At 42.9% G+C, this 24154-nt stretch overlaps 2 protein-coding genes across 3 annotated transcripts in view; one reads left to right on the top strand and one right to left on the bottom strand.

The window, feature by feature from the left end:
• The window catches only part of LOC310879739 (histidine ammonia-lyase-like), a gene marked incomplete at both ends in the record, with an annotated part of 23148 nt that extends 11021 nt beyond the window's left edge, over positions 1-12127 (top strand). The window contains 6 exons of the mRNA XM_083794566.1: positions 202-267; positions 1265-1430; positions 8256-8390; positions 10335-10443; positions 11533-11602; positions 12071-12127. Of these exons, the coding sequence (XP_083650692.1) occupies positions 202-267; positions 1265-1430; positions 8256-8390; positions 10335-10443; positions 11533-11602; positions 12071-12127 (603 nt within the window). The remainder of the gene's footprint in view (positions 1-201; positions 268-1264; positions 1431-8255; positions 8391-10334; positions 10444-11532; positions 11603-12070) is intronic.
• Positions 12128-12647: 520 nt separating this feature from the next.
• nfyba (nuclear transcription factor Y, beta a) lies at positions 12648-18160 on the bottom strand. Of its 2 annotated transcripts, none has more exons than XM_083757692.1 (7): positions 18136-18160; positions 16741-16834; positions 16479-16609; positions 15548-15745; positions 14089-14167; positions 13634-13713; positions 12648-13309 (listed from the first exon to the last, which is right to left on the bottom strand). In XM_083757692.1, the coding sequence occupies exons 2-7, from the start codon at positions 16832-16834 to the stop codon at positions 13277-13279; spliced, it is 615 nt and encodes a 204-aa protein (XP_083613818.1). In that variant the 5' UTR covers positions 18136-18160; the 3' UTR covers positions 12648-13276. The 2 variants fall into 2 exon arrangements, with proteins under 2 accessions (XP_083613818.1, XP_083613817.1); XM_083757691.1 differs by having other exon boundaries at positions 18111-18156.
• Between the last annotated feature and the right edge of the window lie 5994 nt (positions 18161-24154).

The following is a 24154-nucleotide window of genomic DNA, read 5'->3' as shown; positions in this document are numbered from 1 at the left end:
GGAATCGACTCGAATCGTGGCACACCCAAAGATTCACAGCCCTAATAAAATGTCTGTGTCTGTGTGATAATGTGGTATAGGGCTGATTGACTGGTAATACAAATGTTCTCCCAGAAGGGGGCAATGTTTGGCAAACCACACTCAAAATGATAATGACCCAAACTAAAAGTTCCATAAAATGAATCCTTAATTTGTCTCCAGCTGGTTTTTGCAGAAAGTGGAGAGACAATGTCTGGTGGAAACTTCCACGGCGAGTATCCAGCCAAGGTGAATAAATACTGACTTCTTTATCTTTTATTAATGTCGTTGGAGCCATATATCTTAGCTGTGACATTTATGTGCCTGAAAATATACAACCAATGCCACCATAATAATAATAATAATAATAATAATAATCTTTATTGTCCCGAAGGACATTCATCTTCACTGGTCTGTTCAACAACCAACAACAAAAACAACACATAGTACAGAAAAATATAACACAGAGACAATACAAAAACATGAGGTCCCCGCTGTGTACAGAACCATCCTATCATACTGTACGCTGTCTACGCCTGTGTACAGAACCATCCTATCATACTGTACGCTGTCTACGCCTGTGTACAGAACCATCCTATCATACTGTACGCTGTCTACGCCTGTGTACAGAACCATCCTATCATACTGTACGCTGTCTACGCCTGTGTACAGAACCATCCTATCATACTGTACGCTGTCTACGCCTGTGTACAGAACCATCCTATCATAAAATACAACAAAACATTTACACATGTTAATACCCCAACATTATTACAATATAATCCCACCAAAAAAATGTTAAAGCCGCCCTTTTTAATGAAACAAATATATATGTCAAGACCCCCCTTTTACCAGTTTATGCCCCTGCTTTTGAGGCCCAGTCCTACAGTGCCTTTCTCCGCTTTTAGTGATACGATTATTATCTCACAGACTCACACTGTAAAAACCATCATTCTTTTAAATACGTTCCTTTTGTTGTTGTGGTTTTTACATGTGTAAAAAGAGTGTAAAGAGTGTATAAATGGAACCAAATGGAGTTCCGAATCCTAACTAACGGCTGACACAGAAACATAGCTTTTTCAGAAAACTGTCAGGATGTAGAAGGACATTTTTAGAATCTGATCTCAGGTCATGTTATACTTTAGCTATGGAGAAAGATGTTTGTTGGGTGTGCTGCAGAAGGTCATGTGGGGGGGTGGCCATGTCAGTCATAGAACATTGTCGTTCTTGTTTTTTTCCCCTCCAGGTGCTCGACTACCTGGCCATAGGAATCCACGAACTGTCCAGCATGAGTGAGCGGAGGATTGAGAGGCTGGTCAATCCCTCCCTCAGCGAGCTGCCTGCCTTCCTGGTGGCAGACGGGGGCTTCAACTCAGGCTTCATGATGGCCCACGTCACCGCTGCTGCCTTAGGTATACACAATGTGATTACAAAGGCTCCAATGTGTTTCCAGTTTAACCCATTCTGACCTGAGATCAGATTCATACGAGGTTTTCCACTGGACACACACTGGTCTGATGAACCCATTCTGATCTGAGATCAGATTCTAGAAATGTCAGTTGCTCTTCGATTTTTCAAAAATAGCAGACCTACAAGCTCGTATCGCGCCACTCAGTGGCGCGATACGAGCTTGTAGCTTTGGCTTTAACATTTTTTTTGGTGGGATTATATTGTAATAATGTTGGGGTATTAAAGGTTTTTGAATTAAAAGGCTTAAAGCCTTTATGGACTTTTAACATTTCCGCTCAGAAGCTCTCAGTTTGGATTTGGAACCATTCATATTTTCAGCATGAAAAGGTGCTGTCAGTGTCCCAGCCAGGCCCAGCATGAATCTGCCATGACATATACATTAATTTATACATCGTTGTCAAGAACAACATGTTCAAGAATAAAACAGGAATGCTACATTAAGCTCACGTGTTGTGAGAACTGCAGACGGGAGTCAGTGTGCAACCCCCTGTGGTGCATTCCTGTGATGTGAATGTGAAAAATGTGTCATTTATTTCCATACCCGACAGTAATCTCATGCAGGCGTCACCTAATTAATTTTGAGGGAGTGTGTTCTATACCTGCTGTAACAAAGGCTTTGTGTCTGTACCTGCTGTAACAGAGGCTTTGTGTCTGTACCTGCTGTAACAGAGGCTTTGTGTCTGTACCTGCTGTAACAGAGGCTTTGTGTCTGTACCTGCTGTAACAGAGGCTTTGTGTCTGTACCTGCTGTAACAGAGGCTTTGTGTCTGTACCTGCTGTAACAGAGGCTTTGTGTCTGTACCTGCTGTAACAGAGGCTTTGTGTCTGTACCTGCTGTAACAGAGGCTTTGTGTCTGTACCTGCTGTAACAGAGGCTCTGTGTCTGTACCTGCTGTAACAGAGGCTCTGTGTCTGTACCTGCTGTAACAGAGGCTCTGTGTCTGTACCTGCTGTAACAGAGGCTCTGTGTCTGTACCTGCTGTAACAGAGGCTCTGTGTCTGTACCTGCTGTAACAAAGGCTTTGTGTCTGTACCTGCTGTAACAGAGGCTTTGTGTCTGTACCTGCTGTAACAGAGGCTTTGTGTCTGTACCTGCTGTAACAGAGGCTCTGTGTCTGTACCTGCTGTAACAGAGGCTCTGTGTCTGTACCTGCTGTAACAAAGGCTTTGTGTCTGTACCTGCTGTAACAGAGGCTTTGTGTCTGTACCTGCTGTAACAGAGGCTTTGTGTCTGTACCTGCTGTAACAGAGGCTTTGTGTCTGTACCTGCTGTAACAGAGGCTTTGTGTCTGTACCTGCTGTAACAAAGGCTTTGTGTCTGTACCTGCTGTAACAGAGGCTTTGTGTCTGTACCTGCTGTAACAGAGGCTTTGTGTCTGTACCTGCTGTAACAAAGGCTTTGTGTCTGTACCTGCTGTAACAAAGGCTTTGTGTCTGTACCTGCTGTAACAGAGGCTTTGTGTCTGTACCTGCTGTAACAAAGGCTTTGTGTCTGTACCTGCTGTAACAGAGGCTTTGTGTCTGTACCTGCTGTAACAGAGGCTTTGTGTCTGTACCTGCTGTAACAGAGGCTCTGTGTCTGTACCTGCTGTAACAGAGGCTTTGTGTCTGTACCTGCTGTAACAGAGGCTTTGTGTCTGTACCTGCTGTAACAGAGGCTTTGTGTCTGTACCTGCTGTAACAGAGGCTCTGTGTCTGTACCTGCTGTAACAAAGGCTCTGTGTCTGTACCTGCTGTAACAGAGGCTCTGTGTCTGTACCTGCTGTAACAGAGGCTTTGTGTCTGTACCTGCTGTAACAGAGGCTTTGTGTCTGTACCTGCTGTAACAGAGGCTCTGTGTCTGTACCTGCTGTAACAGAGGCTCTGTGTCTGTACCTGCTGTAACAGAGGCTTTGTGTCTGTACCTGCTGTAACAGAGGCTTTGTGTCTGTACCTGCTGTAACAGAGGCTCTGTGTCTGTACCTGCTGTAACAGGCTTTGTGTCTGTACCTGCTGTAACAGAGGCTTTGTGTCTGTATACCTGCTGTAAGTTACAGCAGGTACAGATGTCATATGGCAGTGTTTCCCCAAACGTATTCATGTCAAGGACCCCCAAATTGACACTAATTAGGCCCGCGGACCCCCATTTGTCAACCTGTTTAATTTCAAGGACCCCCGTTTAATGGCATTTCTATCTCTGGGACCCCCGATTTATATTGTAAGACCAATGTTAATTTAACTCTGAGAGTGTACAAATGGGTCCATTTATACACTCTCTGAGTTACAGACCCATAAGGGTCAATTTGGTTCCAAACTATCATTTAGTTGGGGACCCCCTGGAACTCCCTCAAGGACCCCTGGGAGTCCCCGGACCCCACTTTGCGGGAACCACTGTCATTATGGTGTTCGGCAAATCGCTCAAAAATGGACGGCCTGCACAAATCTGCATCTCCAGGCTTGCGCGGCAACAGTGTGTGCTGTGTGTGATGTCAGACCTTACCTCCTGGTCAGCCTATAAAGTGTGAATTGTCATTACATTCACTTCATCTCCGAGCTTTAGTGTTGACGTTTACCCTGGAGGAGTTCCCTGAGAAGTAGCCCTGAGTGAGTGACTATTGTCCAACCCCAACAGAGGAACCTATAAGAACTCTCGTTCTCCTCACAGTCCATTTAAATAGCTGCATTTCATGATGGACGGAAGGACACAGAGGAGTGAGCAGATCCCTTCAGCGGCCCGTCAGCAAATACTAAACTGCTCTGTAACCAGCCGGAAACATGGAGACACGGATGAACCGACATCTAATCAAATACTAAACTGCTCTGTAACCAGCCGGAAACATGGAGACACGGATGAACCGACATCTAATCAAATACTAAACTGCTCTGTAACCAGCCAGAAACATGGAGACACGGATGAACCGACAGCTAATCAAATACTAAACTGCTCTGTAACCAGCCAGAAACATGGAGACACGGATGAACCGACATCCAACAGTCGTCAACAGTTTACCACCAATGTAGCTCTGGCGAGAGGACTAAAGACACATCAGCCGAGTTACACAGGAAAGAAAGCCCACATCTGTAAACGGTGTGACAAGAGTTTCAGTCAGTCAAGTGATCTGAAGAAACACCAGCGAATCCACACAGGAGAAAAGCCATACCACTGTAAACAGTGTGACAAGAGTTTCAGTAGGGTAGATAGCTTGAAGAGACACCAGAGTATTCACACTGGAGAAAAACCATACCACTGTGAACAGTGTGACAAGAATTTCAGTCATTTAGGTGATCTGAAGAAACACCAGCCAATCCACACTGGAGAAAAACCTTACCACTGTGAAAAGTGTGGCAAGAGTTTCTCTGTGTCAGGTAGCCTGAAGTCACACCAGCGTATCCACACTGGAGAAAAGCCATACCACTGTAAACAGTGTGGCAAGAGTTTCTCTGTGTCAGGTAAACTGATTTTCCACCTGCGTATCCACACTGGAGAAAAGCCATACCACTGTAAACAGTGTGGCAAGAGTTTCTCTGTGTCAGGTAGCCTGAAGTCACACCAGCGTATCCACACTGGAGAAAAGCCATACCACTGTAAACAGTGTGGCAAGAGTTTCTCTGTGTCAGGTAACCTGATTTTACACCTGCGTATCCACACAGGAGAAAAGCCATACCACTGTAAATGGTGTGACAAGAGTTTCTCTGGGTCAGGTGACCTGATTTTACACCAGCGTATTCACACAGGAGAAAAGCCATACCACTGTAAATGGTGTGACAAGAGTTTCTCTGGGTCAGGTGACCTGATTTTACACCAGCGTATTCACACAGGAGAAAAGCCATACCACTGTAAATGGTGTGACAAGAGTTTCTCTGGGTCAGGTGACCTGGTTTTACACCAGCGTATTCACACTAGAGCTCTTCACGGGTCCAAACAAATGGTCCCAAAATCCGAAATTAATCTGTGAACATTTTACAGATTCTGACTACAACATGACGTCACTGAGCAAAGAAGTGACGAGTGTGAAGAGCAAACCACCGCACCCCCCCTGCCCTTCTCTCTGTTTTTACTCACCACCGCTCAACGTTATTTCAGCTCCGGTGGTCAGCTCACCACCGGAGCGGTGGTCACCTCACCACGGAAAATCCAGACTATGAATGAGCCTTTAGAGAGACCAAATTTGAGCCAGATTCTCATTCCAGGCAATGCATCGCTGAATCGCTGCGGAGTGCTTTCACTTTCTTAGTGCAATCAAAGTTTAGACGTTTATAAGGTCTCAAAGATGGCAGTTTGGGAAATAAGGACTATTTAAAAAAAAAACATTTTTAATTACCAGATTAAAATAATATTATGGGGCTGGGTACCCCAAAATTACAGCAAAATTAAAACAAAATACCCTAATTCTTTTCCGGCCGCACGGCTTCGCCAAAACGCACCGTGCAGCCCAGGGGGCCCCTGAAATGTTGTCTAGCCCGGGGCCCCTTGGGAGGGTTAATCCGGCTCTATATGACATAGCAATTTGCCAGCAGAAGAGCAGATGTCACTGTTGAGGGATTTTGCCGGTTTTCATTGCAGCTCAAAAGGCTCAGAACACACAGAGAAAACCCCAGACTACAGGACATCTATACTGAATGTTCAAAGTTCAGGTTGTGTGGGTGTAAATAAAACCTAAAAAAAAAGAAAACGAAGAAAAAATAAATAAATAAAATAAAATCGTGAAAAGTCATGAAACCTTCGTGTGAGTACTTTTTACCTGGGTAGGGGAGGGGACAGTGTTTGTGGGGGGGTGTATAGGCTATGTGTGTGTGAGTGTGCGTCAGTGAAATATTATCTCTCTGACAAAATATGCAACCTACAACTGAGTGCTACGCAATTCACAACGCTGGCACACACACGCAGGCACACACACACACACGCAGGCACACAGGCAGGCGCGCACGTACACACGCACCAACTGTGCATGGAACCCTAGTATTCCCAATCAGTGTGTTCCATTTGCAGACCTTGTGAGTGACTGTCCACAGTACAGTACAGTACAGTACAGTACAGTACAGTACAGTACAGTACAGTACAGTACAGTACAGTACAGTACAGTACAGTACAGTCTCTGCACACCAGTGCCTTATTTGAGATCCTTCTTTTCCACACAGAGGAGGCAGCTCATCCTGTTCCTATAAGCCATTTAGACCCGAGAAAAGATTCTACGAATGCCTTCTAAATCCTGACAGTTTTCTGAGAAAAAAACCATGTTCTCAAACATTTTCATGTCAAGAACCCCCAAAAATAAATGCAATTGGCCAGCCGACCCCCATCTGAAAATATGTTCCAGGGACTACAGGGACTCCAGACCCCCCCCCCCCCCCCCCAGATGCAAAGATTGAGGTTAAAAACGCTCTGAAAGAATATATATTCAAAGATTTCCAACACATTTCCATGATTTCTCAAAAAACGTAACAACTGTAACAGAGGCTTTGTGTCTGTACCTGCTGTAACAGGCTTTGTGTCTGTACCTGCTGTAACAGAGGCTCTGTGTCTGTACCTGCTGTAACAGAGGCTCTGTGTCTGTACCTGCTGTAACAGGCTTTGTGTCTGTACCTGCTGTAACAGAGGCTTTGTGTCTGTACCTGCTGTAACAAAGGCTTTGTGTCTGTACCTGCTGTAACAGAGGCTCTGTGTCTGTACCTGCTGTAACAGAGGCTTTGTGTCTGTACCTGCTGTAACAGAGGCTTTGTGTCTGTACCTGCTGTAACAGGCTTTGTGTCTGTACCTGCTGTAACAGAGGCTCTGTGTCTGTACCTGCTGTAACAGAGGCTCTGTGTCTGTACCTGCTGTAACAAAGGCTTTGTGTCTGTACCTGCTGTAACAGAGGCTTTGTGTATGTACCTGCTGTAACAAAGGCTTTGTGTCTGTACCTGCTGTAACAAAGGCTTTGTGTCTGTACCTGCTGTAACAAAGGCTTTGTGTCTGTACCTGCTGTAACAGAGGCTTTGTGTCTGTACCTGCTGTAACAGAGGCTTTGTGTCTGTAGCTGCTGTAACAGAGGCTCTGTGTCTGTACCTGCTGTAACAGAGGCTTTGTGTCTGTAGCTGCTGTAACAGAGGCTCTGTGTCTGTACCTGCTGTAACAGAGGCTTTGTGTCTGTAGCTGCTGTAACAGAGGCTCTGTGTCTGTACCTGCTGTAACAGAGGCTCTGTGTCTGTACCTGCTGTAACAGAGGCATTGTGTTTTTAACCCAGTAGTGTCTGTACCTGCTGTGACAGAGGCGTTGTGTTTTTAACCCCGTAGTGTCTGTAGTGTCTGTACCTGCTGTAACAGAGGCGTTGTGTCTTTAACCCTGTAGTGTCTGTACCTGCTGTAACAGAGGCGTTGTGTCTTTAACCCTGTAGTGTCTGTACCTGCTGTAACAGAGGCGTTGTGTCTTTAACCCTGTAGTGTCTGTAGTGTCTGGACCTGCTGTAACAGAGGCGTTGTGTCTTTAACCCTGTAGTGTCTGTAGTGTCTGGACCTGCTGTAACAGAGGCTTTGTGTATTTAACCCTGTAGTGTCTGTAGTGTCTGGACCTGCTGTAACAGAGGCGTTGTGTCTTTAACCCTGTAGTGTCTGTACCTGCTGTAACAGAGGCGTTGTGTCTTTAACCCTGTAGTGTCTGTACCTGCTGTAACAGAGGCGTTGTGTCTTTAACCCTGTAGTGTCTGTAGTGTCTGGACCTGCTGTAACAGAGGCTTTGTGTCTTTAACCCTGTAGTGTCTGTAGTGTCTGTACCTGCTGTAACAGAGGCTTTGTGTCTTTAACCCCGTAGTGTCTGAGAGTAAGACCCTCTGCCACCCGTCCTCCGTGGACTCCCTGTCCACCAGCGCAGCGACAGAGGACCATGTGTCTATGGGGGGCTGGGCCGCTAGGAAGGCTCTGAGGGTGGTGGAGCACGTAGAACAAGGTACTGTACATACTGTACACTGTGTCTATGGGGGGCTGGGCCGCTAGGAAGGCTCTGAGGGTGGTGGAGCACGTAGAACAAGGTACTGTACACATAATAATAATAATCTGTACTGTACACATAATAATAATAATAATAATAATAATCTGTACTGTACACATGTAGAACAAGGTACTGTACACATAATAATAATAATAATAATCTGTACTGTACACTTAATAATAATAATAATAATAATAATCTGTACTGTACACATGTAGAACAAGGTACTGTACACATAATAATAATAATAATAATAATAATAATAAACTGTACTGTACACATGGCAATGGTGCATCTATACAAGGTACTGTACACATGTCAATGGTGCATTTATACAAGGTACACATGTACATGGTTGCATCTATACAAGGTACTGTAGTGTACACATGTCAATGGTGCATATATATCTGTTACTGTACACATGTACATGGTGCATCTATTACGGGGGGTAACTACATTTTAACCCATTTTGACCTGAGATCAGATTCTAAAAATGTCTTCTACATCCTGACAGTTTTTCTGAAAAAGCTATGTTTCTATGTCAGTGGTTCTTCGATTAAAAAAAAATAGCAGACCTACAAGCTCGTAGCGCGCGCTATGAGCTTGTAGATCTGCTATTTTTCAATAGCTAAAGCATGACATAATGCCAACACCAAAAGGGGTTCCTGCCCAAAATTGTTTAACAGCGATACGATACATATCACGATAGATGGTTGTGGTTGATGATACGATACGATTCAATGATTTAAAATCGATGCAGTGACTATTTATCAAATAAATGTAATCTGTAGGATAGTGCAGGTATTTTAAGGGACTCTTCCATGTGACCACCACGCTCTGACTGTATAGGTGCGCTATACACGTTCAAAACACATCAAAATAACGGTAGTGGGTCGCACACACCAAGATTCAAATTGTTTATTTCATATTTGAACAGGGACAAACGTTTGGGCTATCCAGCCTTCATAGCCGAAACATTTGTCCCTGTTTAAATATGAAGAAAAATGTCATTATTATTTCTGTTCTGTATCTATTATCAAATCATTTTGTGATAAGTTTTTGTTTGTATTTGTGCTGCCATGGGGATGTGGGGGGGAAATATATGTAAATTGTTCTGAAAATACTTCTTTGTACGAAAATGTAAGAAAATCAATAAACATATGTTTAAAAAAAAAAAATATATATGAAGAAAAAAAACAATTTGAACTGAAGTCTTGGTGTTTGCGACCCACTACCGTTATTTTGGTATTTTAACCTGAGTTAAAAACATTCACTTTGAAAGAATATATATTCAAAGATTTTTTATTTTTTCTTCTTCTTAAAATTGCTAAATATACAATGCACAAGTATTTTCGTATTGATTCAATCGATTATTTGCTTTGCAAAACGATTCGATGCCGATTATTTGCATTGCAAACGATACCATAATGTTGCCGTTTACATGTCGATGTACTTCACGATTCTTGAAATTAAAATTAATCAAATGCAGGGCGTTTCTTGATAACGTTTCAATGGACCTGGTGGATTTTTATGAAACAAAAACTTTGCAGATAGAAGGAGGATAATTCAAGCTTTTCGTACAGCTGCAATGTTGGTGAGTTTTTTTTAATGCAATCAGACTTGCAGACAGGACTTTTCTGTGTGGATGAATGGGGCTGTCAAGGCCAGAAAGTAGTTTTTTGACACTCAGTGGGCGTTGATCCCGCATAACTTCCAGGTACGATGATGTCATGTGCATACCCTTCCCACTCGGAGTCGGGATATGCAGGGGTCACACTCACACAGATTACATCATGCCCAAAATAGGGATGTTAGTTTGAAAGCCAAGGAGTGAATGTTGTCTCTTGGCTTTACAACAAGACTATAGTTTGAAACATTCTCCATTGTTTCACCGTCCTACAGTGTTGGCTATCGAGTTACTTGCCTCCTGTCAGGCCTTGGAGTTCCTCCGTCCTCTGAAGACCACCGATCCTCTAGAGAAGGTCTACGACCTGCTACGTTCTGTGGTCAGGTAAGAGTTCCTCAATCCTCTGGTCCTCTAGAGAAGGTCTACGACCTGCTACGTTCTGTGGTCAGGTAAGAGCGTGCCACTCGGTGGCGCGCTATGAGCTTGTAGATCTGCTATTTTTCAATAGCTAAAGTATAACATAAGGGGTTTCTGTCCAGAATGGGTTAACCCATATAGGTCGTCAAAAAGTTTTAAAAGATCTTCTAAATCCTGACAGTTTTAATATATAACATGCTATGAACACCAAAAGGGGTTCCCGTCACAGAATGGGTTAATTAAGTTTCCTGCTTTGGGAGGAAACAACTCTTTTGAACTGGTCACAGTGCAATTTTGCTACAGTGACCCAGAAGATAGAATTGCTAAATATAAATAAATGCAAAACATGTAAGTAGAATTCCATGCTAGAAGGCTTTCTTACCTTTATTTGTAGTTGTTACGTCCCCACCAAAGAGGTCCAGGTGTTATTTTGTGCATTATTGGTTATTTTCCCTACCATAAGCAATCAATGAATTGCATTGAATTGAATGGGGCTATGGGGTGTTGTGCTAATTCGCTTATTTCCATCTCTCAAAAATCTATTTCTTTAGTATATATCCTCTCTTCATAATGTAAATAGTATCCCAAGCGGCACACTTCACTACTTATTTCGATGAAAATAAGCGAATTAGCACAAAAACCCAACCCCCATTGAGGGCTTATATTAGCGGAAATAGCCAATAATGCACTTTTGCACAAAATAACACCTGGACCTCTTTGGTGGGGACGTAACAACTACAAATAAAGGTAAGAAAGCCTTCTAGCATGGATCCCATTCTGGGCGGGAACCCCTTTTGGTGTTTTAAGCATTATGTTATACTTTAGCTATTGAAAAATAGCAGATCTACAAGCTCATAGCGCCACCGAGTGGCGCGCTACGAGCCTGTAGCTCTGCTATTTTTGAAAAATCCGGCACAAATCTTCTGAACATATATTCTTTCAGAAGATTTTTTTTATTTTTTACGTCAGGTCAAAATGGGTTAAGGATTAGATTTAAATTGTTTAACAAGTGACTTGCATCTCTAAACAAGTTGTTGACCAAATTTCTCTCACCAGCCCTTGGGATAAAGATCGATGCATGAGTCCTGACATAGATGCTGCTCACGCTCTCCTCCAAGAGCAAAAGGCAAGTTTCCCTGACAACGTTTTAGTAAAATACTGACCAGATTTTTTTAACTTGGAACCAACGCCTCCACCTACTACGCAAGCTCAACTTTAGAGTGAGTAAGCATATTATGGAAACGGTCTATAAAAAGCTGACTTTTAACATGGCAATGTGGTATGGCAATCTGAATGTAAAAGGAAGAAGCAAGCTGCAGCGAATAGTAAACCTAGCCTCAAAAATCATTGGGAAGAGACAGCAACAATTAGGCTGTGTCTACAAGGAGGTACTTTGTAAAAAAAAAAAAAAAAAAAAGACAGCAACAATTAGGCTGTGTCTACAAGGAGGTACTTTGTAAAAAAGTGTTGTAACGGTTTGTTTTTTTTACTGTTGAGACCGAAGACAAATTTCCACACGTGGACAATAAAAGAAACTAACTAAAGACATTTGGTTCTGAAATCATGTCATAATGCCTTTGTCTCCCTGCTTCAGGTGTGGGAGGCAGTTCAACCCTACATGGACGAATACAGCACAAAGATGACCAACTGAACCAAGTACTCCCAATAACAAGGACGATATAAGTTTCCTAATCAATGTATATAATCATTTGGGACAGTGGTTCCCAAACTTTTCTGTGTGAACGACCCCCCAAATCAACATTTATTAGGCCACGGACCCCCCATTTGAAAACATATGCCAGTGACCCCAATAAAGGGAGAATTTTTTACGACTAGCAGTGATTCCGAAACATATTAATTTCAAGGACCCCCCAGTTTCACACACATTATACTACGGACCCCTGATTTAATGGCATTTCTACCCCAATTTATATTGTAAAACCACTGTTAATTTAATGTACAAATGGAACCAAATGGACCCGCAAATGGTTCCATTTGTACACAGTTAGACCTATAAGGGTCCATTTGGTTCCTAACTATCTCTAATTGAGCTAGGTACCCCCTGGAACTCCCTCAAGTACCCCTAGCAGTCCCCGGACCCTACTTTGGGAACCCATGATTTACGAGGGCCAACTTTTGCAGAATGTAAAAGCAAAACGACGTTGGAGGGGGGTTTTAAACATCAATTTAGATTTTTATTCAAAGAATTGTACATAACAATAAAGGCATTAAAGCACGTTATTTTCTTTCCTTTTTCAATTTACAAAAGAGATGCTTGATGTTGTTGTATAACGACAGTAACAATGTTTCTCCCGATGGTTCAAGCAAAACCAAATTATGCATCAAATTACCACCCTTACTCATGCCCCGCCCCCCCCATCCCTTCCCCTAAAAAAAAACAAACAGACAAAACCAAAACCACACATTGAACAGATCAGAAGAAAAAAAACAGCAATGTTGAAAACAATCTGACAACTAAGTTATGCAATAATAAGACTAAAATAAAAAGCATCAATTTTTCCCAGCTGGCTTTTGATGTGTTTCTGAAACCATGTGGTACTTTTACTCACAACTACAAACTACACTTTTCTAAATGAACAGGTAGTGAATTCACTGTACATGACGAGGGCTTTTCCGTTTATCGCTACACCTTCCCCACCCAACGCACACCCTCCGTTTTGAGAACCTACACCCCAGCCGGGCTCAGACCCGGTGGTTCTGGGGCCGCCGGGCCCGTGGTGGTGGTGGTGGTGCCATCTGCAGCCGCTGTTGTTGTACTCTGGGCAGATGAAAGGCCTTGTCATGAGAACTGGACATGCTGAACTGCAGGAATCTGTAAACGAAAGGAAATGGGGTACATACAGGCTTTAGTTCCGACATACTATTGATCCGAAACCTCAATCCCTAACCTAACCATAACCGCAAGCACGGGAGCAGCGCATGTCGGACCGTCGCATTTTCGCATCACCATGTCCCCGCGCTTCGGACCTTTGGAGTGTCAGAAAAGCGTGCGCACCCCAAAGAAATGCAGATGTACATTATGTACTGTATAACAAATGTAATGACGATTATAGATCCATGTCGTTCAGTAAAATTATAATCAAAGGCTGCTGCTCGACCAATATGGATTCAAGTAAGGAAGTTGTTTTGGCCTCACCGATTGATATGAAGTGGTGTAGACCATTACGTTCTGCTGTTGGCCGTCTGCTGTAATGATTCCTGCTGGCAATGGATTTGCTAATGAGAGGAAAAGAAACAAACAAGTTAATACCTAGGCCTAGGTTATACCCGGCATTTTGCCTGCTCCGCAGATTGAAAAACACTTGGGGCAGCGTAGGAAATATAGTCGCTGACTAATATCTGAAGGCATTTTATAATTGTGAAGTCAATGTATACATTTCAGTGCCATGAACATATTATTTGAACCACCAGGACTTTCCTTAGTAGTTTAATAGACATAAGACATTAAGCAGGGTTCCTACACATTTGGAATTTCGAAAATTCCATACTTGCGTAGGAACCCTGAATAAACTACACTGGTAAATGTAAAATAATTTCAAACTGAATATATTGGCGTTATATTTATCCAGAGATCATTTGTATTGTACTCACTGAAGCTATCATCTGTGAGCTCCTCTCCAAGGCTTTCTCCCACTGACACACCAGGCATTCCCTTCTCTCCCTTCATGGCCTGGAAAACACCAGCATATACATAAACATGTATACATTGTACAGAAGTTACATGGTTATGAGTAATATATGGGCTGTTAATACTGCTGTAATGCCTGAATTAAACGTTCTTGCGTGCAGGTGTTGCGGGGACAGAGTGGCATTCGGACGCACCACCATTCTGACTACATGGCTTCCACATGCGGTAAGAGTTAGGGTTCGGGTTAGTAATGAGCAGACAAGCTCAGTGGCCTTGTGGTTAGAGTGTCCGCCCTGAGACTGGGAGGTCGGGGGTTCGATCCCCGGCCGGGTCATACCAAAGACTGTAAAAATGGGACCCAGTGCCTCCCTGCGACATACTAGCGTCATGTCTGTCCAGGGGGTGTACTTGTACATCAAGCTACAGAAACAGGAGATAGGCTCCTGCCCTATGGGCCTCATGGCTCGGCAAGGCTACTTACTTAGTAATGAGCGAGTTGGAATGGCGGTGCGTCGCCAAATAGCGGACTTTCGGAATGCCGGTGTCACAGTAACCAGGTGTTGCGCACCCAAAATAGACAAGCTCACAATGTGTCACAGTGTCAGAGTGTAACTCTATTGGATATATAATAAGGCTGATCATTGACACCATGACCGATATTTTACATTTTCTTGCATGTCTGGGTTATGGCCACCATGCATCACCTAAAATCAACTCACCTCACCATAAAAATACCAGTTTAAATAAGTGCTTATGATCCGCCTGGCTATTTTTATGCACTTTTCCCAAAGTTACAGAAACACACTTGACTATTTTGGTAGCATCACAATACATTAACACAACCACAATATTTTGGAACTGTCTGGCTCCAATTCAGACAATTTACACTTAAGCACCATCACTCGCCGAGGTTAAGGGTAAAAGAAAGAAGGGTTTAGTCACATCACAATACACGCCACAGCCCTGTAAGTAACCAATTTGTAGAGCTGTGGTGGACACTTGTTTTTACCAGCTGCAAGCTGGTCAATATTAGCTTGCCATAGTTCCGACCGGGTAGCACACACTGGAGATCATTTTCTGCTACTGGTTGCCAAGCCTGCATATTTCCAGCCTAACGTGGATTCATTCACAGTTGCTTGCCTGGTTTGGTTTTTGGAGGCTGCTTAGCTTATTTCTGTCACGACAGTTGCCACCACTGGCAACAAACCCATAACATCCCATCGTCTGCACGGCATGGCTAGTCGAGCAGTTCTGATTGGCTGCCTCGTCTCTAGCCATGTTGCCTCAGAATTCTTTAGGGTCAATAATTTGAGCATAACAGCTAAAAAGAGGCATAACATCAGCAGCAGACCCACAGATAATGATAATGCAGCTGGTAATTTATTTATTGAATCAATTTGGGCTTGTTTCTTTGCCGCTCACCTCTCTGAACTTCTGCAGGTAGAGTTTGAGCGGCTCGACGTACATGTCAAAGCCCAGCGTGGACATGGCGAACAGGATGTCCTCGCCGTTGATGGTCTTCCTCTTCTCCTGGTGACAGCGCTCGCTCGCCTCCGACGTGATGAAGCTGATGAACTCGCTCACGCACTCCTGCACACACTCCTTGGCGTCTTTTGCGATCTATATACGAGACACACACACACGTGCAAAACATGGGTATGAAAGGAGGATTGTCAAAGTAGTCCTATGAAGCTAATGTATTCCGTTTATTAAAGAATATTCTTATTAACCCATTTTGACCTGAGATCAGCTTCTAAAAATGTCTTCTACATCCTGACAGTTTTCTGAAAAAGCTATGTTTCTATGTCAGTCGTTCTTCGATTTTTCAAAAATAGCAGACATACAAGCTCGCTATGAGCTTGTAGATCTGCTATTTTTCAATAGCTAAAGCATAACATAATGCTAACAGCAAAAGGGATTCCCGCCCGAAATGGGTTAACCTCTTAATTTTATACATAGTTGTACGGTGGGAAAAGTAGACGATCTACAAGCTCATCGTGATGCACCGTGAACTTGTAGATCAGCTATTCTTAAAAGGTTTGCGTACATGCCCACCAAGGACCCTTTTGGTGTTTTACCTCTTCAGGACGAGAACAACTTTTGAGGTTCTTGTTGCCATGTACATATATTAGCAGCATAACATTTTTCTCATTTTTGAATGAGATCTGAAGCATTCAGATCTCAGTTGGAATTATGTAGTGGGGCTTTAAGATCAATTTACACTCATCGCACGACAGTGTAGCTTTGTCAAAACAGATGGATCCATACACCACATACACACATTGAAGATCAGATATTGTCCAAGTGATTATGCAACAGAATATAATCTAGCAGCCATTTACACACAACATACCTTTCCAGTCTGTGGTACAGCGTTCTTCATGATACGAGCCACATTGGCAATGGGAAGATAAATATCCTGTTCCCTGAAGTTCTCTTTGATTCCACTCTCGTCATGATCATTCAGACTCTCCTCTCCATCATCTGAGACACACACACACACACACACACACACACACACACACACACACACACACATTAGCTAAAGACCTCATTTAGGAAGTGGGGGGTCATATGTGTTTGTGTGTGTAACGTTTATTTTCCTGGGGCCTCACCCTCCTGAGATTGGAGCACATAGTGAGCAGGCGCCATGTATTCGCCAGTGATGCCCAACTGGGAGGCATCGGTAGTAGAGCTGTCCCCATCCATCTGAAAACACAACAAAGACATGACGACGCATGCCGAAAACAGGCGATCTTCGAGGCCAAGAAAGCGTTGTTTTAATAGGCCTTGTATTGTACTGTAATTAATATAGTACCACTACCATCCATGGTTGATGCTACTAAATTGAGCTCTGCCTCCTAATATATGCATGTTAATGAACAACAATATGACAATGTCACATGACATTGGAAATATTTCGGTCACGGTGGTCATCTAATGTTTTATAGCTTAATCCAGAGCATATTTTCAACAACGTAAAAACCCCCAGCTGTAGATATATATAGGTCATTCAATGAAAAACGCATATTACGGGTGCTTTAACGGGGTGCACAATATAATAATTATATTATATACATGATGATTATATGAAGCAGCCACTTTCAGACAGTGGTCAAGCAGCAATTATTAACCACACGCTGATAACATGTGGACAGTTGATCTTTGATTGATTGAAATATTTATTAACAGTTTGTATAATTTACAGTACTTTTTAAGCACAAACTCAATACAAAGACTGAGTGGACGACCCAATTAAGCATTACTTGTTTACAACAGGGTCCACATTGTTCAATTCATCAAAACATTTAGATGCATGATCTCTGCACTAGCCTTTCGCTTGTTTTACCCCTTAATAAATAAATCAAATATAAATATATATTTGTTTTCGCTAAGGAAAGAAAGGATCGCGCGGCTACGGTGTGTACACAAATTAGCCGTTAGCAGCTAGCTGCTGCTAGCATGCAGGCTAACGTGGGTTTATTTTATTATTTCCACCCCCCCACCCCGCGATATTTGCGCAGCGGTCAACGAACAGTATTTTTTACCTGTGTTTAAATGTGTACATTGTGTCGCCGCGTCGTGCATATTAAATAAACGCTGGATAAAGTCCGCTGCTGGTCGTCGCCGCGCGGTGCGAACGAACAACAAAAGCCCGTCTCCCCCCGTGTGACTGGCCTGTTCTTTTGTCGGAGCGACAAACATAGAACAACAGAGAAGGAAGGGACACCTCGCGGCAGGCAACGAAACGCGACGCGTCTGACTACAGTGTGACTGGCTGGCTGGGCCGAAAACCAAACGGCTCCAATTCGGATATGTTCTACTAGTTTGGATCTACTAGATCACTTCCTGATCCGATGCAGCCCTCGTTCACTCACTCTAGACAACAAATAAAAAAAAGCAGACAGACAAGCAGACGGACATTTCCATTCGAAGCTTAAACGAGGAATCGGTTAGCAATCATTGGCCGGAGCCAGACACAGACCTGCGATGAAGCCCTGGTTGGTTACCTTCTTGAAACGGCTGTTTGGGTTGGACGGGAAGATGGCTGCGAGAGAACCAGTCACCGGCGCTGCACTGCGCCCCACTGGCCGCTAGGGGGGGGGGGGTGTCCATCAAAACCAGTAGTGGTGGACAGCAGTACAGTACAAACTGTACATTTACTCAAGACAACTTAGACCAGTACCAATTTTTATGTTTTTTTTTTACTGGAGTATTTCCAATTTTCAATACCTTTTTTTTGTGATGAATTGAACAATGTGGACCCTCTTGTAAACAAGTGTAAAATGCTGTATTGGGTCGTCCACTCAACTTAACTTTGTCTTTGTATTGAGTCGTGCTTGAAATGTACTGTAATTCTGCAAACTATATATTTCAATCAATCAAAGAAAAATTGTTAGAGACAGTAGTTAGGCTTTCTTGGGTTTTTAATACTCTGCAACTGTACTTTCCTCAGCAAACTGTTAATAATTAAAGTAGGCTATTCATTCAAACAATCAATCTAACTTTGAAGTAAAGGGTACATTAACCAGCCAGCCCTGATCGTGTAGACCTTATGCAAAATCAGAACTTTTTATTTGATTTTAATGCGAATACCTTTGTACTTTTACTCGATACACTTTGAATTAATACCGGACTTTTATTTAGAACAGAGTATTTCTACATTCAACATTGTGGTAGGGGGCTCCGTCTTTTGAGCTAATTTAGAACTTCCTGTCTGAGAGCTAGCTAATTTAAGACATCCGGTTGCCTTCAGAATAAAATAAAGTTATTTAATTAATAATTATTACATTACATTATTAGTATTATTATTACATTACAGTTATTGTAAAGACACACATTATGTTTCTGTGTAAAAATAAGTAATTAAATAACATCAAAAAGTTATCTAAATGGATAAATGCTATTCACTGGAGTGAATATTCTATTATATTCTAAAAACGACTTATAAATCCTAAAGCCTTGTCTATACTTCACTGTGCAACGGTCCTATGCTGGACAATAGCAGATATGCAAACTCCCAGCACATCTCATTCAAGACACTGAACTTGCAGATCTGCCATTTTTTAACACACTATAAAGTTAACCATTTATCATGCTGCTCTACGTGGCACTGCATTCTGTGACATTAAACCAAATGGCATTTTCCACTCTATGACACTACTGTTCTACATTTTTGTCTAATAAAATAGGCTATTAATTGAATCAATCAAACTGCATTAACTAACAGAGATACTACTAACCAAGCTATCCATGTCAACATGCTCTATAGGAGTCTCAATAACAGGTATAAGTAACGTTTAATGTTTAGTAATTTTAATGTAGCAGAAGAGGCCATTCATTGAACAGAGTTTTGCACAATTTTAACATCCCAGATCGATTGAAATATGAATCTACTGTGCTGTGCTACACCATGATATATTAAGAGTACAATAACATTCCATTGTGAATAAAAACGTATTAACCACAGTGTAATGCTAAAGGTTTCATCACAGGGCTGTCTGCTTCATGTAATATCATTAAAAGTGTTGTTAGTGACAGTTATATGAGTTGGAAGCATTAAGACCCATTTTAACCCTCAATGGCTTCCTTTCTGACAAATAACGTTATTGTAAAAAAAAAAAAAGATTCACGCGTTCATATGTAGCTATTTTACATTAGAAGCGGATGGGACCAAGGGACCCGGATGTAACGTAGGGGCAATATGACTACAATATGACTACAATAGATTCCCGGTTAAATCTCGCGGGCGTGGCCTCACACCGGAAGGAAGTGCCGCCGCCCTCAAATACGGAAGAGACGCGTGGAGGTAGGTTTGGTCAGTGTTTGTTTGGAACGTGCCACTTCACCATCGGTCTTCGGAGCAAGTAAGTGATAAATGTTATTTAATACTTAACGCTGTTGTTGTTTGTGTGTTCAAACGTCTATCACTTGAAGTTACTTGTTATGATGTTTATATATGATGTTTGTACGAAACTGTAAAACAGTGTTTCAGTAGCCGAATGGTTAGTGTCGAAGGTTTATAAACAACTATGCCCGGCCTCAATGTTTACTAACCGTCGACAGTACCCACTCGACTACCGAAACACGGCTTTAAAGAGTAGTATTTACATATCTAAACACAACAAGTAACTTCAAAAGTGATAACATGTTTGAGCCACGGACCACCATTTCACATTAATAGACTCTCACAATGGTGGTCAGTGGCTCAAATGGGTCTGAGAGACTAGATGGCCTCAAATGTTGGTCCGTGGCTCAAACGCTGAATAAATAATCGACTAGAGGTGAGAAGAGTATTGTCTGGTAGGTAAAAGGACAAACATTCTGTGAAAATTGGCACGAAGCAACAAACATTATTTGAAATTGGTGGGAAACGATCCCGGGCACTCATGTTAACAAAGCTCAGTCACTAACCACTATCGCTATGCTACAATCAGCATTATAAAATCCAAGGATCAAAAGTAGCAATCTTCTACATTCTCTAATTGTGTAGTTTTTTGGAAATTAAGCAGATGCTTAACAACAATTGAACTATTGAGAGTGTAAAGATCTACTATTGGGGTCAATTTGGTTACCTAAATTAAATTGCTCTGTATTGTGACAGTAATCATTGCTATAGAGTGTGTGTTCAGTAACAGTGTTAAATAGCTCTATAGTGTGACAGTAATCATTGCTATAGTGTGTGTTCAGTAACAGTGTTAAATAGCTCTATAGTGTGACAGTAATCATTGCTATAGTGTGTGTTCAGTAACAGTGTTAAATAGCTCTATAGTGTGACAGTAATCATTGCTATAGTGTGTGTTCAGTAACAGTGTTAAATAGCTCTATAGTGTGACAGTAATCATTGCTATAGTGTGTGTTCAGTAACAGTGTTAAATAGCTCTATAGTGTGACAGTAATCATTGCTATAGTGTGTGTTCAGTAACAGTGTTAAATAGCTCTATATTGTGACAAAATCATTGCTATAGTGTTTGTTCAGTAACAGAGGTCTCCCGGTCTCTCCAGTTTTTTGTTAAACACAGTCCCATAGTAACGGTACCTCTCATTCAGTCCCATTCACTCCCATTCACTTTTATTCACTCCCATTCAGTCACATAGTAACAGTACACCCCATTCAGTCCCATAGTAACAGTACCTCCCATTCACTCCCATTCACTCAAATAGTATCAGTCCCATAGTAACAATACCTCCCATTCACTCCCATCCACTCCCATGCACTCCCATAGTATCAGTCCCATAGTAACAGTACCTCCCTTTCACTCCCATTCACTCCCATAGTATCAGTAACTCCCATTATCTTGCAACACAGCAGCCAAGTATATGCAGAACACATATACACGCATTTGACACAAACAACAAGACAATTTACATACATAAAGACATGAAGACAAGAGCAATATCCACCGCTTAGATTATCCTGTGGCTACTACAACTCCTGATTAAACCCTTTTCTATTTATTAAAGAGCTGGAGAGACAGGAATATTCCTGTTACTGAACACACACTATAGCAATTATTACTGTCACAATAACTTTGTACTTTTGCTACTGATGTTTGTGTGCAACATTTGAGCTGGTGTCAAGTCACCTTAATTCAAGTGATAGATTATATACAGGGGCATGCCATATGGTCTACCTGCACAGCCTTTGTGATTACTGGTAGATCACGATGTACCTTTTGGGCACCCCTGCAATACAGGATTCCTGTCCAGAATTGTTTTTTATTAAATATAGAGGGTTTAAGTGTAGGGTTTGTCATGTTGGTGTTCTCTATAACTTTTCGTCCTGGGCATGACGTTAAACTGTCCAGTGTAACTCCAAGTTACATGGGGTGGGTATGGTTTGAGAGTTTGTGATGCTCAGTTCTTTTTTTGCGTCTCGGTTCCTCAGGTGGAAGCTGCATAGTTGGGTTTTTGATGGGTTGGGTTTCAAGTGGCTGGTCGTTTGTTTAGATATTGAAAAGGAGGGGGGCGAGCGCGCTACCTTGTGGGAGGCCGTTCTTTTCGGCTTTCCATTTACTCCTCTGGTCATTTAACTGAACATAGAAGCGCCTGTTGTTGAGGAGGCTTTTCCTGACCATTGTGTGGTGTTGGACAGTGTCGTAGGCAGCAGAGAGATCTCTGAATGCTGCTCCAGTTATTTGTTTCCCCTCAAACCCATCCTCAATGTGTTGGGTGAGGTTGAGCTCTGTCCAGCACAGGAGCGGCTGGGACGGAAACCAGCTTGGTCTTTAGTCAGCTTGGTATCTATGAGTGGCAACAAGGCGTTGGAGTAGCAGCTTCTCATATAGCCTTGTAGGTGATACAGAGGGAAATGGGTCGGTAGCTCTTTGTGGATAATGGGTCTATGCCAGGTTTAGGGATTGCAACCACGTTGGCCTTTTCCCAGACAGAAGGGATGGTTTTCTGTGCTATGCATGTGTTCAGCATCCCCACAAGCCAGGTCTTTGCGTTGGGTCCCAGGTGCTGTAACATTTCTGCCAGTAGGTCATCAATCCCTGCTGCTTTTCCGGGTTTCAACTTTCCCATTGCAGTTTCAAGTTCTTCTAGGTCGAAGGGTTTGGTTTGAGGGCTGGCTGATTGTGGTTGGTCTGATACCACTGTGCGATGGTATTCTCCTGTGGGTCGGTGGCGGTCTTGGTCACAACTGGTGGCCAACAGTTGTAACCAACACCGCCACCGACCCACATAGAATACCATCGCACAGTGGTATCAGACCAACCACAATCAGCCAGCCCTCAAACCAAACCCTTCGACTTAGAAGAACGTGAAACTGCAATGGGAAAGTTGAAACCCGGAAAAGCAGCAGGGATTGATGGCATACTGGCAGAAATGATACAGCACCTGGGACCTATCGCAAGGACCTGGCTTGTGGGGATGCTGAACACATGCATAGCACAGAAAACCATCCCTTCTGTTTGGAAAAAGGCTGGAGTAGTTGCAATCCCTAAACCTGGCAAAGACCCATTATCCCCGAAGAGCTACCGACCCATTTCCCTCCTCTGCATCACCTACAAGCTCTATGAGAGGCACTACAATTTCTGAAAAGACTATATTTACATCAATATGTCTGGGTCCCCACCTACTCACTCAGGGTTGACGTGTCACACCTGCAGTGATGGGAGGGGCACCAAAATGTGGTATTTTGATTGTTTAATGGGGGCACTCCCTTAGTATAAAAGTGTATGTTTTGTGTACACATGACCTGATGAAGATCAAATGGATCGAAACGCTGTCAGTATTTCAACAAAGAACGTCTTTCTTATACCTGTGGTGTGCGGGCTCCATCCAATACCTACACCAGTTGTGATGCAACAGAGTTTGCTGTGACCGTTGTGAATTATGGGTGGTGTGGTTTTTGCCAAGACGGTGGATTGTGGCCCATGCCTTCCTGCTGTTATTTGACATGTTGGTGTTCTCTATATCTTTTCGTCCTGGGCATGACGTTAAACTGTTCCGTTCGAGAGGACCAGCGACCCTCGAATGTAAACGGCCACGAAAGGAAATTATGTGTGTGTGAGGTATTCTCTATAGGTTGGGTTTCAGGTGGTTGTATTGTAGTAGCTTGACATTTCTTGGAGGGCACTTTCAAGGACAGACTCAATCTTCTGGAAGTCTGCTTGTTGGGTCGTAATGCAGAGGTTGTCGGCGTAGATGAAACGCTGGCATTAGGCATTGGGTAGTGGCTGGTCGTTTGTGTAGATATTGAAAAGGAGGGGGGCGAGCACGCTACCTTGTTGGAGGCCGTTCTCTTGGGCTTTCCATTTACTCCTCTGGTCATTTAACTGGACATAGAAGCGCCTGTTGTTGAGGAGGCTTTTCCTGACCATTGTGCGGTGTTGGACAGTGTCGTAGGCAGCAGAGAGATCTCTGAATGCTGCTCCAGTTATTTGTTTCCCCTCAAACCCATCCTCAATGTGTTGGGTGAGGTTGAGCTCTGTCCAGCACAGGAGCGGCTGGGACGGAAACCAGCTTGGTCTTTAGTCAGCTTGGTATCTATGAGTGGCAACAAGGCGTTGGAGTAGCAGCTTC

This window comes from Protomyctophum parallelum (genome assembly GCF_964188405.1).
Source record: "Protomyctophum parallelum genome assembly, chromosome: 22".
In the NCBI taxonomy this organism is placed as follows: domain Eukaryota; kingdom Metazoa; phylum Chordata; class Actinopteri; order Myctophiformes; family Myctophidae; genus Protomyctophum; species Protomyctophum parallelum.
The sequence above is the reverse complement of the archived record's forward strand: the minus strand, read 5'-3'. Positions and strand labels throughout refer to the sequence as shown.